Below are 20,596 nucleotides of genomic sequence, written 5' to 3' on the forward strand. Positions count from 1 at the left end.
AGGGCTGTTCCCCAGCCTCCCTATATGATGCTTGGTTTCTAACACGCCCATCCCCATTCAGAACTCAAGTGAAATCAAAAGGGTTCGCTCCCACTACAAAATTCAAATATTTACTGCTGTTGCAAAAAGTGACTGTGGTCATTCTGTATACAACTGAGCTTTGCCTAGAATTGTCATAATATTCTTGGATTTTATTATCTTTTGGCTCAACTGTTTATAATTGGTGGGAAGTATGACCTCCTCTTTCTCAGCTTTCTAGTAAAAAGTAAAGACAGCTTTATTTGAGGCTGACCGAGCTGCTGCTTTCAAGGCAAGGGTTGTACGTACACACACACACACACACACACACTGCTCTTGTTTACTTTGATTTCCTTTTCCTTCTTAAATACTCTTTCAGCCATATTAAGGTTCTTTGGCATGAGATGGAGGGTTCATTTTCATTTGTTTTCTCTACGCCTGGGTACGAGTGGTTGTTTACCTGCCTATTACTTCCATGCATATGAAGAAGTGGGCTCTCTCCTCCTTGGAGGTTTATGCCACAGTATGTCTGTTTCAAGTGTTACATCTGTTATGGTGCTACAATTATTCTGTTTTAAAGCGTTAAGGCTAATGGGCAAAGGTACACACTCAAAATGTTTTCACATTGTGCCTAATGCAACTTAGCACAGCTAATGCGTTTCCTGTATCAGTTTAGCCGCTCCTTTATTTTATTTTTTTATAATTATTTTTATTAAAGATTTTCTTAGGTTACAAAGGTAGTGCAATGTCTCATTTTTTTTCATGCATCATGTTTACACATCAATTTTACTTGTTGAGACATTATGAGGAAGGGGGGGAAGAGGTAGGTGGGATGGGGAGTTAGGTATGGTGGATTGCCGATGTTTCTGTTCTTCTTGATATGTGTAGGGGCTCGGCGTCAGCGTCGTTTGTGCAGGTTCTCTGTTGTTTGTTCGTGTTTCTTTGTTGGTGAGAGAGGTCAGGATTTGTCTTAGGATGTGATTGTTCATTTGTGGTTGGCTGTGAGGATCTTTAGTTTCTTGTGTGAGTGGGGAGGGAGGACGTTTTGATTAGGTTAGCCATATTGATTTGTATGCTGACGGTAAGTTTTTGTCATTGTCCTGTTGGGCTGTATAAGTGATGAAGGGGAACCATACTGGGGTGAAGGTGTCTTCTTCTGTTTGTCCCCGTGTCAGTTTCAGCTTACTGGTTAGTTTTTCTTTTTTTTTTTTTTTTTTTTTTTTTGAATTTCATTTATTTATTAAGCATCAATCTTTGTACAACTCAACATAAACAATAAACAAATATTCTGTAAATCAATGAACATAAAAAATAATCCGTAATATCCACAAATAATAATCATAACAATAAAAAAAACAAAAAAAAAACAAACATACAAACAAAAACAAAAAAAAACAAAATATACAGAGTTTCACCATTTACCAATCACCAGTTACCAATCACCCCCCAGCTCCTACCCACCCCCATAAGCTTCCCTCCTTTATTTACCCGACTTCTTTTTTCACTTTGGTTTCAATTTCTAATTATAGTCCATCACTTATATATTTTCTCTGCATGCATTCTTCCTTTCCTGTATTCCTCTATCACTCTTATCTTATATCTCCACTCTTTATTTTTATAACCCTTCATATCTTTTTATTCTAAACATGTGAACATACCCTCTTTTAAAAAATATTTTTTTATATATTCATCATAACTTTCCCATTCGCTTCTTAACTTTTGTTTCGGTTGATTTCTCAAGGCTACTGTTAGCTTGGCCATTAATAAGTACTCACTAAGCTTGTTTATCCACTCTTCTTTCGTTGGTATTTTGGATGTCTTCCAATATGTAGCTATTAGAACCCTGGCTGCTGTGCACGCATACAAGAACACTGTCTTATTCTTTGGGGGGATCTCTTCGCTTAATAAACCTAATAGGTAAATCTCTGGTTTTTTCTTTATCGATTTTTTCATCATTTTCTTTAATTCTTCATGAATCATTAACCAAAACTTTTTTATTACTTGACACGTCCACCACATATGTATAAATGTGCCAGGTTCCTGATTACATCTCCAACATAAATTATTTTTCAATTTATATATTTTGGCCATCTTTACAGGTGTTAAGTACCACCTAAAATACATTTTGATAAAATTTTCTTTTATATTATAAGAAGCCGTAAACCTTATGTCCTGCTTCCATAATTTCTCCCATTGATCGATTTGTATTGTCCGACCGAGATCCTGGGACCATTTGATCATAGATTCTGTCGTCTCTTCTTGAAATAAGTCCCACCCCAGTAATAGATTATATGTTCTGGATAGCAAATTGCTTTTATTTTCAATGAATTCTCTTTCAAATAATGAATCTTCTTTTGCAAAACCTATCTTTTTGTCTGCTCTAAATATATTGACCAACTGTATATATTGCCAATTACTGATACCATAACATTTTAATTCTTCATATGACTTTAATTTATACCCCTCATGGTGCTCTTCTATTAATTGTTTGTATATAGGCCATTTTGTATCAGTGGTTAATTTTTTGCGTGCATAAGCCTCTATGGGAGAAATCCATAGCGGCGTTTTCAAATCAATATACCTCTTATATTTGACCCAAACCTTATATAATGCCCCTCTTAATATATGGTTGGTAAATTCTTTATTTATTTTAGCTTTTCCGTAATTCAGGTATGCATGCCAACCATAGCTAGAGTTAAAGCTCTCAAGATCCAAAATTTTTGTATTTTCTAATTTCATCCAATCCCGCATCCATATTAAGCATTCTGCCTCATAATATAATCGTAAATTTGGTAGTGAGAGCCCCCCCTTTTCCTTCTTTTGTGTCAATAATCCAAATTTTATACGAGGTTTTTTGCCCTGCCATATAAATTTAGTTATGTCTTTCCTCCAGGTATCGAAGCCATCCTCTTTTATTATCACCGGTATAGTTTGGAATAGATAAAGCATTTTTGGTAATATATTCATTTTGATAACTGAGACCCTTCCCCACAATGATAAATGCAATTTGTTCCACCTATCCAAATCTCTTTTAACTTCTTTCCAAACTCTCTCATAATTATTTTTGAATAAATTTATGTTCTTCATAGTGATATCTATTCCCAAATATTTGGCTTTATTCACAACTTTTAACCCCACCTCCTCTTCTAATTTCTTTTGGTCTTTTTCCTGTACATTTTTTGTTAATAATTTGGTTTTTTCTTTATTTAATTTGAATCCGGATACTTCCCCAAACTTTCTAATTATTTCCAATGCTTTGCTAATGCTCTTCTCTGGATCCTCTGTTGTTATTAGGATATCATCCGCGAAGGCTCTCACCTTGAAAATTTCCTTTCCTAGTGTGATTCCAGTAATTTCCTCCTCAGCCCTTATCTGATTCAGCAGTACTTCCAGTGATAAAATAAACAATATCGGTGAAAGGGGACACCCCTGTCTAGTTCCTTTTTCCACTACAAACCAATCTGTTTTATCTCCATTTATAATTATATTTGCAATTTGCTTTTGATATATTGCTTTAACTCCCCTACAATAATCTTCGCCTAGCCTTGCCATTTCCAAAACCTTATAGAGAAAGGATCTTGATAGGCTGTCAAACGCTTTTTCCGCGTCCACTAGTACAAAGCCGGCTCTTTTACTGGGTCTAAGTTCCAAATATTCTATTAAATCAATAACTACTCTCATGTTAGTTTTTATATATCTTCCCGGTAGGAACCCTGACTGATCTGTATTTATTACATCTTTCATAACCCTTTTTAATCTATCAGCCAGGATTCCCGCAAAGATCTTGTAGTCATTGTTTAACAGAGAGATCGGTCTGTAGTTATTTACCAATTCTCCATCCGTTCCTGGTTTGTGTATTAGTGTAATAGTAGCTTCTTGCCAGGATTCTGGAATTGAGCCTTCTTTCATGATTTTATTCAGCAGGATTTTCAATGGCAATACTAGCGAATCCTCAACTTTTTTATAATGTATCGCAGCTAGCCCATCTGGGCCAGGTGCCTTTCCTATTTTCATCTTTGCAATTGCCTGGTGTACCTCCATCAGCGATATTGGTTCATTTAAATACTTCATATTTTCCTGATTAACCATGGGGATTTCCTTCCCTTGTAAATATTTCGTTACCTCTTGTTCTGTCTCTTGGCCTTTGCTATATAATCCTTTAAAGAATTTTAAAAAACCCTCTTTAATTTTCTCCTCTGTATCTAGTACCTGCCCTCCATATACGATTTTATTCACATATCTTTCTTTCTGTTTTTTCTTTATTTGCCAGGCGAGCAATTTTCCAGGCCTGTTCCCGCTTTCAAATGTTTTTTGCTTCATCCACTTTAATTTATTCTCCAGCTCCTCCGACAAAAGTGTGGATAATTGAGACTGCAATAATTTGGCTTTGTTTTTTAATTCCTTATCTCTTGGGTTCTTATTTAATAGCCCCTCATTCAATTCTATCTCTTTCTGTATCTGTTTTAACTTAAGCTCCTTCGTTCTTTTTTGTATTATACTCTGTTGAATATAGAAGCCCCTTATGTATGCTTTCCCCGCATCCCAGACCGTTCTTATATCTATATCTTGTGTCATATTTATATCAAAATATTCCTTCATTCTTTTTTGTGCCTCTTTTACTATTTTTTCATCATTTAATAACCACTCATTCATCCTCCAACTTTTATTCCTTCTACTACTCCCTTTTAACTCCAGCTTCATCGGATTATGGTCTGTGATGGATTTTGGCATTATTTCAACTTTAGAAATTTTTGTCATTAAAACTTTTGAAGCCCATATGGCATCAATTCTGCTGCAAGATTTGTTAGCCTCCGAATAAAATGTATACTGTCGCACTTTATCATTTTTCGCCCTCCATGCATCCTCCAAACCGTGGTCGTCCACCAGTTGGAAGAAGGTCCCTGGTAATCTTCCTGATTTTAATCTTGATTTAGCATTGTTTTGGGATCTATCCCATTCTACTGATGTCACCCCATTCCAATCCCCCATTAATATCATATCATCATCATTATAATCATTTAACATCTTATGCAATTTCTCAAAGAAGGGTCCTTGATTCCCATTTGGGGCATATATTCCTACTAAAAGTAATTTCTTATTTTCTTTAATTACTTGTACCCCCAGTATCCTTCCCTCTTGATCTTTAAATTTATATTCAGCTTTTAATTTGGGATTTATATACATGACAACTCCCCTTTTTTTTACCTTATCTGAATTTATATATTCTTCTCCCAATCTTTTGTTAATCAAGATCCTTTTATGTTTTTGTGCGATATGTGTCTCTTGCAGACAGATCACGTCCCATTTCCCCTTTTTTAATATATGTTCTATTTTGTTTCTCTTTTTCTTATCATTTAGGCCATTTACGTTCCAGGATGTTATCCTAAGCTCCATTTGTTATATTCACTACAGTCGAAGAAATTTAATCACTTTATTTGAATACCTTACAGAATCACCAACAGAAATTCTAAACCAAAAGAAAGCAAAGTCACTTATAAAATGGTTCTTCGTTATTGTGTTCGTTTTACGTTGTCACCCCCAATCTCTCTGCCTCCTCCTCTCCTACTCCTTCCTCTTCCTCTCTTTCCGAATCCCCCTCTTCCCCCAGTTCCTTTCTATATGTTCTTCTAACCTTCTCCATCACATCTACTGATCTGATAACCTTCCTTGTGTCTTTAATGGTGAAGGACAGACCTTCCGGGACTAGCCATTTGAATCTAATCCCTTTCAGTTTCAGCGCGTCTGTTAGAACCTTATATTTTTCCCTCTTTTTCAAAATGCGCTTTGGAATTTCTTTATATATGATTACATTATTGCCATCTATTCTCAATCTCCGTTTTTGCAATATCTTATCCTTTAACAATCTGGAATTCAGATACACCAGACAATCTCCTGGACCTCTGTATTGTTTTTTCCCCTCCGGTCTCACTCTAAATATTTTATCCACATCCATTATCAACTCTTCTTCTCTTACTCCCAGCCATTCCGCTAATTCTTTTATCAATTTACTCATAATATCCTCTCCCTGCACCTCCGGAACGCCCCTAAATCTCAAAATTAACTCCCTCTGATACATTTCCAAAATCGCAATTTGGTCCAGGATATCTTCCTGGGCCTGCTTCAGTTGACTCATTCCCACATTAGTGGTATCTTGGTATTTCTTTAAATCTCTGTTCTCTTGCTGGATTTTCTTTGTAATATCTTTCATCATCTCCTCTTGTTTCATCACTTTTGTATTTACTTCCGCCACTGATTTTTCAGTCTCCATGTTTTTGATTGTTAAATCCTTTATCTGTCCTGATAAGTCCGTAATTATTTTCGAATTTTGTTCTATCAATTTGGAATTCTGTTCTATTTTGAGTCCCATATTGTCCAGCTTATCATTCAATGTTTTGTTCATATTTATTATCAATTCTCTAATATCTGCATTATGGTCCATTTCCGGAGCAGATTGTCTTCTCGGCAGAGCCGCTGGGATCGTCATTTGAGATTGTCCTTTTTTAGTTGATGTCATGGTTCTTCCTCTATATACACAATGTACAAAGTTAATCAATTGCAGTCCCCACCCTATATTGATCAATTAAATGCACCTTATCCTTCCCCCCTTTTTGAAAGTATCAAAATCCCCCCCACCGCTCAAACCAACAATATCCCCCTTAAATCAAACCACAAATTTCATAATTGATCCAAGCTAATTAATCTAAATGATCCAATCTGATTAATCTAATTGATCCAATCCAATTGATCCAATCAATTCAATTTAACCTTCCAAACTTTTAGTTTCTAAAAAAATATATAATAATTTTCCCTTTTATCGAATTAAAATTAATTATACACCTTTACTTATACACCTTGATTCCTGGGAGTTTAGGGGTAATTACACTCTTAGTTCATCCTTTCCATTCCACTATATGTAAAAGAAAAAAGAGAGATACATTCAATACATTAGATTCACTACTTTCAGTTCATTTAATAACTCATTCAATTCCCTTGTCCCTCCACTGGGTGTCGCTATGAGAGCGTTTCTCCAAGTTTCTGTGAGATTCCTATGGTTTCTTTCCAGGTCTGCAATATGTATAGACTCTATCGTTCCTCTGTGCAAGAAGAAGGCGGAAGTGAACTCAGCGTTTTTTAACTCTCTTTCGTCGCCATTAATCCTTTATTTATTTATTTTCTCGGCGATCTCCTGCGCTCTCCCTCGTATTCCTGATTTCTCCCCTCATCGATCCCGTCCTCTTTCTCCTCCTCTCGCTTTTCTATTTAGCTCTTGTTTTGATTTTATTTCGAGAGCCTCCTCTCTCTTTCTCTCTCCCCCCGCCTTCCCCGCTCTTGTTTACTGCTTTTTGCTATGGTGCGCGTGTATTTCAACATATATTTCAGCCTCCCTTGCGATCTCACAGTTCCTTTGCTTTGTATATATTTAACTATTAGTTTCTCTGCCTGGGTTTTAAAAAGCAGTTCTTACAACACAGTTCTCTTTAAGCGCTGGGGGTTTAAATCCCCTCCTTCGCTTAATACTCTCCCCAGGCAGTCGCTTACTTTATCCTCCCGGTTTTGGACTTCTGCTCACAGCGTTATAAAGAGTGTGTATTTACCGATATGAAGATCTTTCCTGCATTCCAGCCCATCGAGTAAACACGGAGCTCCGGTATGTTTTAAATCTTTTTTCAGCCGCCGTTTTCTCTTACTTCTCTTACTTCAAACTTATCTCTGGCCCCGTTTGTTCTCTTATAATGTATTTCCGCTTCTTAAATGAGTCCCTTGTTCGTGTTTATTGGTAGTTGTAGCCTTATTTGGGGGCCAGCTAAGCGCGGCTTTAGAAACGGAGAGTTCGGCACCACTCACCAGATCGTCGCGGCGTCACTTGGCTGAGGCGGCCCTTCTTACATGCGCTGGGGGGGTCTTCTTCTCCCTTCCACTTTTCAGTGCCGGGAATTCAAGAACCCCTCGTTTTGCGCTGCTCTGGTCACCACTGGTCTGAACTATCCTCTCAGACCTTTTTTGGGGGGCAGAAATTCGCCGAAACTGCCCCCCCAGTCCCCAGCCAGGAGCGGAGAAAGTTTCCCTGATCTGCCTCGTGAGAGTGCCTCGCCGGAAGTTCCTACTGGTTAGTTTTTCTAGTAGGGCTGTTTCCCATACAACATGGTACCATTGGTCCAAGCCCACTCCCGATAGGTCCCTCCAGTGCCTGGCTATGATGTTTCTGGTTGCTGACAACAGATGGATTATAAGTTCTTTATGAGTTGCGTGAGCGTTGTTATCTTGAAAGATATTTAGTAAAACAAATTCTGGGGTAATTTCTAGCACTTGCTTAGTTATGTTACAAATTTCTTGCATGGATGTCTTCCAGAATGATTGAATTTTAGGGCACTCCCACCACATGTGGAGATATGTGCCTATGGAGGTGCATCCTCTCCAACATTTCGATGAGATTCCTGAACGTATTAGTGCTAGTTTCCTTGGAGTTAGGTACCATCTGTGAGTTAGTTTCAACGAGAGTTCTTTTCTTTTCATTGATATGTATTTGAAGGGGGGTTTCGACCACATTCTAGTCCATTGGGTAGGGTTGATTTCATATCCTATGTCATCCTCCCATTGTCGTTTTATCCTGTCTAGGGGATCTGTGGGATTTTGGAGTAAGATTTTGTATATTGCTGATACCTTCCCTTTTTCCATGTCCTTTTTTTAGCTGCTCCTTTAAACTTTAGGCAGGGAGCAGATGATTTAACAAGTTGGGACTTCCCTCTCCTCTTTTACCATAATTTTAATCACACTAAGAATGAAAAAGTTCACATTGATTACTTTAAACAAAGCCCATTGATGAATTGTTGGAGCATGTGATGATGGCTGCAGCTTGGGAGCAAATCAAATTAAAGTTCTTGTGTATCTTGGTGCATTGATTGCGCAAACATGCACACACTCTCAGCCTGGCATGGGGATAACAATTCCAACCTACCTAAAATATTGTTGTAATGCAAGGGTAGGCAACCTAAGGCCCATGGGCCACAAGCCGCCCCCAAACCGAGCCACCCGCTCAGCGAGTCCCTGTGTGCTGCGCTAAACTGGCGCGGTGCAGGGACTCGCATCCGCAGCCCTGGAAATCCTGGGCATGCGCTTACATGCCCGCGTGATCTTGCCAATGGAGGGATCTCCACTGGAGTGAACCGGCCCAGGCGAGGTAAACCTTGCCGACCCCTGTTGTAAGGATTATTGCATAAGTATTTTGAACTACTTAAAAGCACTACATAGATAGTAAATATTAATAAGCGCAGTGGTACCTTGGGTTAAGAACTTAATTCGTTCTGGAGGTCCGTTCTTAACCTGAAACTGTTCTTAACCTGAGGTACCACTTTAGATAATGGGGCCTGCTCCTGCTACTGCTGCCGTGCTGCCGTCATGCGATTTCTGGTCTCATCCTGAAGCAAAGTTCTTAACCCGAGGTACTATTGCTGGGTTAGTGGAGTCTGTAACCTGAAGCGTCTGTAACCCGAGGTATAATTATTATACAAAATGCATTTTGGAAGGAAATTAGTTGTTTATGTTAAAGCAAGAAAGCTGACACTTATTGTTTTTTGAGTAACCAAATTTGTGTCTCTTGTCCTTGCTTCTTTCTAAATGAAATAGAAAGAAAATGGGGGGGGGAGGTGTGTTGGAGTGCTGTTAGCCCCACACATTTAGAGACAGCAGATAATTAAATGTGTATGTCCTCCTTCTTGACCCAAGTCCTATGTTTGCCAAGGAACACTTAAAGAATATAGTCCAGAAAGTATTTTTAGATTTTAAGCACCCCTGGAGATAAACTGCAAGTACTGTAGTTGTATTTTAAGTCAAAGCAAGATGATTCTGCAGTGCAGACTTAAAAATAAATAAATCGGAAGGGTACTGTTGTTACATTGAATCTGTTTCAGTGAATAGCAAATGAAATATAAAAAGGTAAAGGAAATGCTGTTTACCTTCCTGCCAGAGCGGTGCCTACCTATTTATCTACTTGCACTTTGACACGCTTTCAAACTGCTAGGTTGGCAGGAGCTGGGACCGAGCAACGGGATTCGAACCGCCGACCTTCTGATGGGCAAGCCCAAGGCTTAGTGGTTTACACCACTGTGCACATGCCATAAGCGGCAGGGAAGGGGTGGGGCATAATGGTGTGGGTGGAGCTTATATGTGCTCTCCTCTCTCCCCCAGATTTTTTCAGTGAGCTTGTGAATTTGTTGTGTACGGTAAGTTCAGTTCCGTCCACTTTGAAGACTTCGGCAGGTATCCCAACAGGTCCGCTGCCTTTGTAGTTTTTCATTTGGTTGATAGATGTACACAACTCTCCCAGATTTGGAGGTACTGCAAGCTTATCTCTAATTTGTTTTTGCGGAATTTGTGAGAGGACCTCAGCAGCTTCATGGGAGTTGCAGTTAAGGAGATGTTGGTAATGTTCTTTCAAGCGCAGTGCAATAGCTTCTTTTTCTTGCCATAGCTCTGGTAGGGAGCACATCACGGTGACAATTACAAAGTCTAAGAGATGCCAGTGGTTCAACCTAGGGTGCCTCCATGATGTTCTAAATTTATTGTTTTGTTGAAAGAGTGTTTGGCAATAACAAGGTTGTTCGCTGCGCATATAGTCAAAAGTAAGATTTCGTTCTGCTTGCTGTTGCCAATTCCTTCTTTCCTTCTTTTCGAAATCTTTCCCAATTCTTGCATTAAAATTTTATCCTCCTTCGGAATCTCTGATAGGGTGGTATCCAGCTGAGAGTAAAACAAATCATGTCTTCATTGGCATCCAGTGTTAGTGCATAGGCTGGTTTGGGGCAAGTTTTATTTGAAGGGTTGAAAATCGCTCATTAATGCCTGTAGGGACTGCTGACAAGAGCTTCACACAATTGTTTTTGATAGCAAAGCCCACTCCATGTATTTAACGTTCTTGTTCAGGTAGATCTTTCCAGAAGAATGTGTAGCCTCCTTTTTCTTCCTTCAGTTGTCCCTCTCCTGCTCTTCGAGTTTCTTGAAGTGCTGCAATATCAATGTTAATGTGTTGCAACTCTCTTGCAATTATGGCGGTTCTGCATTCAGGGTGCTCAGTATCTGTGTTATCCAACAAAGTCCATATATTCCATGTTCCAAAGTTCAGTTGTCTTTTACGACCGCTGAGTGGTGAACCCAATGGGCGCAGTAATCCAATCAGGGAGAAAAGGGAGGCAGACTAGAGAATGGATGCAGGGTTAGAGCCTATGGTAAGCCTAGAACTTACGGCACAAGGCTTCTTTGCTCTGCCGGGGTACTTGTGGCTCCAGCTCAGCCTCTAGTCAAATTGTTCCTTCATAATCCCCTCAAATTAACTACATATTTCCCATTGCCACCAGTTGATTCTTAGCCCAAAAAGTTCACATCTGTCTAAGCTGCCACAAGACTGTTGAAACACAGGCTTATTTTTGTGGCATGAGCTTTTTTGGGCATTGCATTATTACCTCCAAAATGCCTGTGTAAGATTTAAAAAAAAATGTTTCAGAATGAAACATGAAAATGGAACACTTTCATTGCACACACCCAATTTCTGAAAACAAACTCTTGATTATTCAAAACCAAAATATTTGAGATTTGAGGATGCTGAGTTTCCTTTCTCCTTCACAGAGTAAGAGCTTCCCTTCATGTGTATGAATCAACCACTTTGACTTACTGGAGTATGGGAGGGTCCTGGTATCTCTCTATTATATCAGAGAGCACTCTTAGTGGCTTCATCTGCAGAAGCTGGCTGATGTTTCCCCCCATGGATTCTGATAAGTAGATGCTAACATTTGTGAACTGCGCTGCCTGATCTAACGGTCTCTTCTTCTTGTTGTCTGTTTCAGTGACAGCTATATTGTGAGAGTCAAAGCTGTGGTTATGACCCGAGATGACTCCAGTGGAGGATGGTTGCCGCAAGAAGGAGGCGGTCTCAGTAGAGTTGGTGTCTGCAAGGTCATGTGCCCAGAGGGCAATGGAAGAAGTGGATTTCTGATCCACGGAGAAAGGCAAAAAGACAAACTGGTAATTTAATCTAATTCAGTATTTGCTTCTGGTTCATCCCCCCCCCCGCCTCCACAGCTTTCTTAGCATTTCACAAGACCATACATGACCCATCAGGCAAAAACCCCTCCTTCTGCTTCAAAGGAACACAATCTGTTTTCTCCCCCAAAATAGCAGCTGCGCATTAATGTTTTAAAACCTCCATTTTTTATGCAGTTAACACCTTCTTATTCAAAGAAGTGAAACTGACACTTTCCTCCACCCTGCCAAAATCCTGTAGCATCGCAGATTGTAGTATAAAGAATAGAAAAAGCCAGTCACGTTGTACTGAGTAATTCAAGCTTTTAAAATGGCAATGAATTATTTATGCCACCTTCTGCTTGAGGTATAGGCTGGTAGAGCAAAAATGCAAGGGTAATTTATCTTGTGGATTGACACTTTGCTCCTTACCATAGCTGTTTATAGAACCAAGAGTTCCTGCTTTTTTGCACAAAATAAAACGGGAAAGGGGGGGGGATTCACATTTAAATCATGAAGCTGCAAGAACTAATCAGCTAGCTACCAGACCAGGGATGGCCAGCGAATGGCCTGTGAAATAGATCCCCTGTTTCTCCTATTTTAAGACGTAGTCATAAAATAAGCCATAGCAGGATTTTAAAGCATTGAAGGAATTTAAGCCATACCCCGAAAATAAGACATACTGATAGGCACAGCAGCCATGGCAGGAGGAGGAGGAAAAAATAAGACATCCCCTGAAAATAAGCCATTGTGGTTTTTTTGAGGAAAAATAAATATAAGACGGTGTCTTATTTTCGGAGAAACACGGTCCTTACCAAATTTAAATTGCAATGTGGGGGAGGGGAGAGATTCTTGTTTTCGGAAGTTGTTAGCCCAACATCAATTAAGCACATTTGGGCTTTATATGATAAAAGTTGGATCTGCATCAAAATGTTGCAGTATACGGTGTGCCCTTGTTCTTAGTTTTGGCCAGCCATGGTCTTCTCCATGACACTCCATTCCATCTTCTTCCCCCACCCAGACACTCAGTGCTCCATGCCCAGGGAGCGTGCTCAGTCCTTATTTTGTCCTTCTCTGTCTAGGGTTTTTTTGTCATTCTTCAGAAATTTAGGGGTGATAACCCCCCCCCCCTTTGCATAGATGGGGGTGTTATGGCTACTTATGGAGGACTGGTTCACTATTAGTATGTATATATCATTATCTGGCCACATCTAAGAATGTGGCCAATAACCACGGACCTCTTACTGCCATCTATATTGTACATGCTGACTTCCTAGAAGGGGTTTGGGCTGTGAAATATGATAAACACACCTACCCTGGGCCACTGTCAGGAGACTAGGGCCCTGCGGGATTTGTCATCTTTTCGTAGGGCCTGCAAGACAGAGCTGTTCCGCTTGGCCTTTGGACTGACGCAGTCTGACCCCAGAGTTACCCTCCCCTAAGGTTTTATCTTATAATGGTTTTATCTTACTTGTAGATTTTTAATTTCACAATTGAATTTTAACATTGTATTAATCTGCATTTTAACTGAATTGTTTCTTTTATACTTGCGTTGATATTTTTGTTGTTAGCCGCCCTGAGCCCGGTCTTGACTGGGAAGGGCGGGGTATTATTATTATTATTATTATTATTATTATTATTATTATTATTATTATAAAAGGCTGACTACTGAGAATACAGCAGTGGCTCTCCCTCCATAGGCACATCAGATTTAAAACTACAAAATGTCCCATAAGCAGAAACTTAACAGGGTGCACCCATAGTACCAACACACTTGCAAAACAGATTTTTTTGTAATCTCCAAGAAGCTTGGAGCCCCTATACACAGGGGCACTGCCATTGAATCCCCATAACAACCCTATGATGTTGGTTAGAGCCACTAGGCGACGCTTGCTCAGCAACACTGCCAAGTGGAGATTTGAACCAAAGTCTCCCCATCCAACTTGCGATTCACTATCCACTGCACCACATTTTCTCTTTAAATATTTGCCGTTGAATCAAAGAAATGAGGCAAGCTGCTCACTACAGAAGAAGACAGAATAAGTGGCAGGGTGTGGCAAGTTAGTTTTCCGTGGGGCATTTAGAGTGTGTGTGCGTATCTGCATATATTTGATTTCATTATACTGTACACAAAATTGGTGTATCCTTATTAATGTTACTAGAATTGTACTTTATTGTTACATTTGTCTACTAGACTAAGCAAGACAAAAGTGCACATTTTGCAGAGGGATTTGGGTACAGTGGTGCCTCGCTTAACGGATGCCCTGCTTAACGAAAATTCCGCTTAACGAAAGGATTTTTCGAGCGGAGGTTGCCTCGCTAGACGAATTCATTTTATGAAAAATTCGTCTAGCGAATCGCGGTTTCCCATAGGAATGCATTGAAATTCAATTAATGCGTTTCTATGGGCAAAAAAAAATTCAATGCATTCCTATGGGATTCTCTAGATGAATTTTTCGTTATAAGAAAAGACCCGTGGAATGAATTAAATTCGTCTAGTGAGGCACCACTGCTCTGTTTAAGTTTTGGAATCTGTTTGACCCAGGTGTGCAACGGCAAAACTAGGCTTTATTTCACCAAGGTCCAAGACCCAGTTTGGTACCCTCCTCATGCACATTTGCATACATGTACAAGCTGGGAGCCTCAATGGTGCCCCTCTGGAGGCTTCACCTGGGACAAAACACCTGGCTAGCCCCCACCCCCTAGCCCAGCTATGGCTCTGTATAATGTAATGGTGTTCCTTTGTCATCCAAGCGGGAAGTGTTTGAAACATTTTGTTTTCACTTGCAAAAAAAGCTATTTTTGCTCACCTATTCTGCGAAGAGAGCTTCTTCTCACCAAAACAATTGCATAGAGAGAGTAGACATGTTTTTCACTACGCGAAAGGCAGTAATGAAGCAGACTAACAAACCCATGACCTTTACTTATAAACATCCTTTTACTTCTTTGCGTTTTAAACCCCAGGTAGTGTTGGAATGCTATGTGAAGAAGGACTTGGTCTACACTAAAGCAAACCCTACATTTCATCACTGGAAAGTCGACAACAGAAAGTTTGGGCTCACTTTTCTAAGCCCCGCTGATGCACGAGCATTTGATAGAGGTGTGAGAAAAGCCATTGAAGATCTCATGGAAGGTACAAAAACAGCATCCAGGGACTCTGTTTTTTGTTGCTATGTGGCTTTGTTGTTGTTGTTGTTGTTGTTACAACTTTGAAGGCTGAATTTCGCACATTTTTCACAAAAATGAGCTACTCCTTAAATCAAAGTCTTAGTCTTTTGTATCAGCTTTCAATTTCCTAGGGAGGATGTGATTCAAGTTATTCAATCTCTTGTAATATCTAGGAATTTATATATTTGAAGCTAATCCACAAATGAATACAATATTAATTGACTCACAGAGTCTCAGATTGAATGAAGTTTCAAATGATTCTAGCACATGACCTCTTAAGCAGCTTTCTGTGACTTCAGCCTTAATCTTTGTTTGTCTTGAATGAATTGTTTGGGATTTTATGCTGCCAGATTAAGCAAGTTAAACTAAACTTAAATTTGTTGAAGCAGTTTTTTCTTAGTTACTTCTCTAACCCACATAGAATGACGATTCCTTATTTTGACACAATTTCCTTTACCATTTTCAAAGATGTGTTTTGGATCTTGCCAAGAACATTCAGATAAAATTAATTGCTTCTGTAAAAACAAGCAGGGGGAAAAAATACTGGCCACATTCCAGGAGAGCATATATGTCCGTTCTAAGCATGCAGCTGGGCTCTTTGTTTAGTTTTTCCCCCTTTTTCTTCTTTTTTCTGGAGCATCCCTTCCACCATCCCTCATCACCAGTTGGCTTTTGAAACACGGGCAAGCTTTTATATGTAACTTATAAGACACTACTGTGCCAAAAACGAATCGAAATCCCTAGTTGTGCATGTTTTGCACCAGGGTCAATAGGCTTGTTGTGGATTGTGATAATTACATATAGAAACAGTGTACATTTTAAAATGTCTTTCCAGGATCTACAACTTCATCCTCAACAATCCACAATGAGACTGAAGTTGGAGATGATGATGTCTTTACAGTAAGTATCTCTCAATAGGAATTGCTCTTTATGCCCTCTGAATGGCTTTGTTGCTCTCCACTAAAGGCTGCCGTGTATCTGACTCTGGTTGCTATCAGTACAATGAAAGATATTCACAGAGTCCAAGGAGGCTCTGGCAAAAATTTGATGTGAACATGTATTTCTTTGTTCTGTTACTTCATCTCTTTTCCCACCTTTCTGTGAAAAATCATACTCAAGACTATGTTACCAAAAAATTACATTATCAATGAGCAAGTTAAAATACAAGACTAACAATAAACACACAGCATCATTAGTATTAGCAAGGACCCAGGTGGCGCTGTGGGCTAAACCACTGAGCCTAGGGCTTGCTGATCAGAAGGTCGGCGGTTCGAATCCCTGTGACGGGGTGAGCTCCCGTTGCTTGGTCCCAGCTCCTGCCAACCTAGCAGTTTGAAAGCACATCAAAATGCAAGTAGATAAATAGGAACCGCTATAGCGGGAAGGTAAACGGCGTTTCCATGTGCTGCTCTGGTTTGCCAGAAGCGGCTTTGTCATGCTGGCCACATGACCTGGAAGCTATACGCCGGCTCCCTCGGCCAATAATGCGAGATGAGCGCGCAACCCCAGAGTCGGTCACGACTGGACCTAATGGTCAGGGGTCCCTTTACCTTTACCTTTATCATTAGTATAGACCTGCACAAGTTCTGACAGAAACAATAAACCTACTCCAAAGGTTTTTTTAAAGAATGAGCAGAAGTGGGGCAGGATAAATTACTCCTGGGAGCACCAGAGCTGGAACGTCCCTCTCTCTTGACCTCACGAGCCATGCATTTTGTTGGTGAATAGGCAACAAGGAAGGCCTCAGAAACAGAGCACGGGTCTTGAGCAAGTTTATACTGGAAGAGATGATTCTTGAGAGACACTGGTCCCAGGGCCATTTCGTCCCAAGGCCAAAGCCAGCGCCTTGAAATGAGCCCAGGACAAATTGGTAGCCAATGAAGCCAGAACAAATTTGACATAATGCGATGTCTAGCTGCAGCATTCTGAGCCAACTGAAGCTTGGGGACTGTCTTCAAGGACAAACCCCTACATACAGTTTATTACAATAACCCAACCTGGAAGTGACAAGGGCATAAAAGACTAAGGATCGTTCCCTAAGCCTCTAACTGCAACAACAAAACATTACTGTACTTCCCTCTTCCTCAGTTTTCCCAGTGGCAATTTTTAGATTGTAACTGCCTTGTATTGTGCATGTTGAAAATAATAATGCCAGCCCCATTTTTGTTTCTTGCTTTTCTTGCTAAGTAACAGGGACTTGCTGTTCAGTTCTTTGCATTCTAGAGGGCTAGCAATAACTATGCCACCTCCAGGCAGGCACAGTTTAGGGATCCGATCCAGGGGCCTGCCAGGTGAGCCAACAAACTTTGGATCCAGCAGGGCCACTTCTGCAATACCCTGTTTCAGACCTTCTTGCCGGCTGAAGCAAGAACAAAATAGGTGTGTGCACTGGGGAGGTGCAAAAAACCTCTTGTGTGACCAAGTCCTAAGTCTGTTCTTACTGAGCAGTGTAAAATCTGGTTGCCGTAATGTAAGCAGAGGAGGGGACTGCTGGAAGTATCTGCAGATTTTTAAAATAAGGAGATGAAAGTTGAAAGAACAGACTTCTTTGACATTTCTGTTTCAATGGAAAACCATGACTGCCTCTCTAATGTATTGCTAAACTTTCTTTTCTTTTTCTTTTTTCTTTTTTCTTTTTGCATGTGAATAAAATAGTGGAGATTGTTTGGGGGGGGGGAACCAGGACCGGGACCCATGCAGTCGAATCTTTTTGATTATAGAGGACGAACATCCTCAGCCTGAAAGGCTTGATAACGTTGAGGGCCTGAGATGGGCTTCCCGTAGCGTGTGACCAGATCCTCCGTGACAGTTGGCATGTTGTTTTCCTCTGTTCTTTTGTCATAGTTATAAGACAAACAACAGCAGGCAGGGTTAAAAGGTGACTTCCTCTCCTCCAGAGCAAAACTATCATTAGCAGCTGCTTCCCAGCTACCTGCCAGAAGTGATTTATAGATTCTGTGATGGAGAGGGAGGAATGGAAGGTGGTGGGTTGTTGTTGTTTTTTTTGCTGCAGTTGAGCTGGAATGGCATACTATTTAATAGCAAAGTATTCAGCAAAGATGCCTTCGTACATCTGTATCAGGTCTGTCCTGCTTAAAACATCAGCTGTGTATATCTTTGCCCCTCTAAAACACAAATGGTGCTGCCTTGATAATCCGTTCTGCTCTCTCCCTGGATCAGCCCAAGAACAGAGACTTCAGTATCCCCAGAAAGGGCAACAAGCCTTTTTGTTTATTTGGAAGATGGCAAAGTCAATGCACATATATGAGCCCTATTGATTTCCAGTGAATGTTTACTATGCACTTAACTCTCTCCCTTCTCCTCTCTCCCCCCCCCCCTCAATGAAATCAAAGAGAGCTAAAAAATCTTTACTGTGGCTGAATTATGCTCTTTGTGTTTTCCAAAGATGAAGTTTCCCTTTAGGAGGCATCTCTGCAATGAAATGCAATGTTACCTTAACTCAGAGCCTCATTACAATCCACAAATGTTTTCCATATGCTTGAAAATTTATTTCTCCAGCCTCTGCACATTGTATGCTTGCTCTTTTCTCGAGGCGACCTGAGTGAAGCCAGTTGTTCATTTTTGCCTCGACTGAGAATGCATCTTGCTTGCCAGCAATCTGAAATTGCACTTTGCTTCCAGTTAATTAATCCACTTTCTGCACTCAGATTGTTTTCCCCTTTGGATAAATGTTCGTCTTTTGGGAAGTACCACTGAATCATGATGTAATGCGCTCTCTATATTCCATAGCCACTCATTCTGTGCAGCGGTGTAGAGAGAGATGACATGAGGCTGCAACTACCATATTTGCTTTGTCTCTTTATTGCAGCAGGACAATAAATAGCAAAACTTGTCGAAACCCTCCCAAGATGACCATCCTGAAATCAATCTCGGGCGGGGGGGGGGGAGGCAAAGAAAAGCTGACGATGCAGATTATCATTCCGTCCTTGAATGCATAGATGCAGATTCTGGAAGATGTCTTTGTAAACCTCCTGTGTAGCTTTTTGAAGGGATGCAAATAGTTTTGTGGTGGCTGGGAATTATAGCCCAACATATTTTGGGGACCCAAGGAAGGCTGTGTGAATGGATTCTTTTTTAAAAAAAAATCCGCTGAGAAAACTGATTGTTACACAGCTCTGCATCTGTCAGAATAGTGACTTCTTCAGCCTTGTGATAAAACAAAGGCCTGGACATAATTAATGTTGATCATAGTTTATTATAAACTGGTTAAAGCCAGAGCATCTCGCAGGCATTCACTCACACCATGTCCTATTAAACCACAGCATACCGTGGTTCTCTGAAAATAAGCCATACCCTGAAAATATGCCATACTCCAAAAATAAGCCATACCCCGAAAATAAGCCATAGTGATAGGCATTTTAACTTTGTAGGTTAAACTGTACCATACTTAATTTTTTAAAAAATAAGACGTCCCCTGAAAATAAACCACCGTGTGTTTTTTTGAGGAAAAATAAATATAAGACGGTGTCTTATTTTTGGAGAAACACGGTAGTTTCTCCCCCCACCATTATTTTGAGTTTTGAGCTGTGCTTCTCTTGTGGCTCTGCAGCTTTGAGTTGTGACTAGAGGTTCTGGTTTTGCATACAATGTTTAATGCTTAATGCTAAGGTTAACTCTGACCAAGAATTACCGTACTTTTCCGTGTATAAGACTATGTTGTTGTTTTTTCCAAAAAAATCATGCCAAAAAATGGGGGTCGTCTTATATATGGGCAGTGCATAGGGTGGACTTTTGATTGGTTGCTGCCGTGGCTGTCAGCAGCTATTGTTCGTGTTATTGGTTGCTGGTCGTGTGATTGGCTGGTCGTGTGATTGGCTGATGTTCCTGCAGTTGGGCGGGTGACTGGCAGCTTCTGCCGGCAGACGGGAGGTGGATTTTGGGACACGCACAGGTGAGTGATTTTCAGCAATCCCCACTAAATAAAGCTCAACAACTCTGTGCCATCTCCCCCCCATTTTCTTAACTTTGATTCCCCCCAAATAGGGGGAGTGTTATACATGGGGGCGCCTTATAGACGGAAAAGTACGGTATATGCCACAGCAAACCTTGGTGAACAAGTGTTGGGTTCAGATAATAAAGTTTAACATTGGTTACTTAAGCCTATGACGTAGCATTCTATGTGGACCAGGTCAGTGGAGCTGGCATCTCTGTGTGGACCTGTGCTCCGTCCACACTTGTCTTTGGCGGGCTATTCCCAGCCTGGTTTGCTTATGTTAGCTGTTGACTTCCTTCTAGAGCAGACACGTGTCCATCCTGTTTCTCACAGTGATCAACGACATGCTTTTGGGAAGTCCACACCCAGAGGGTGTTGGAAGACGATCACCTCCCTGTCCTCTTCAGCCAATGATACTCCATGGCATGTTGCCTTTGAACCTGG

General features: G+C 40.4%; 1 protein-coding gene across 2 annotated transcripts in view; it reads left to right on the forward strand.

The window, feature by feature from the left end:
• SPRED2 (sprouty related EVH1 domain containing 2) overlaps positions 1-20,596 on the forward strand; it is an 82,210-nt gene that overhangs the window by 53,233 nt on the left and 8,381 nt on the right. For both annotated transcript variants that reach the window (XM_035110274.3, XM_088667143.1), the window contains 3 exons: positions 11,856-12,033; positions 14,995-15,163; positions 16,034-16,098. In XM_035110274.3, coding sequence (XP_034966165.1) covers positions 11,856-12,033; positions 14,995-15,163; positions 16,034-16,098 — 412 coding nt within the window. The remainder of the gene's footprint in view (positions 1-11,855; positions 12,034-14,994; positions 15,164-16,033; positions 16,099-20,596) is intronic.

This window comes from Zootoca vivipara, chromosome 3 (genome assembly GCF_965207765.1).
Source record: "Zootoca vivipara chromosome 3, rZooViv2.hap1.1, whole genome shotgun sequence".
In the NCBI taxonomy this organism is placed as follows: Eukaryota; Metazoa; Chordata; class Lepidosauria; order Squamata; family Lacertidae; genus Zootoca; species Zootoca vivipara.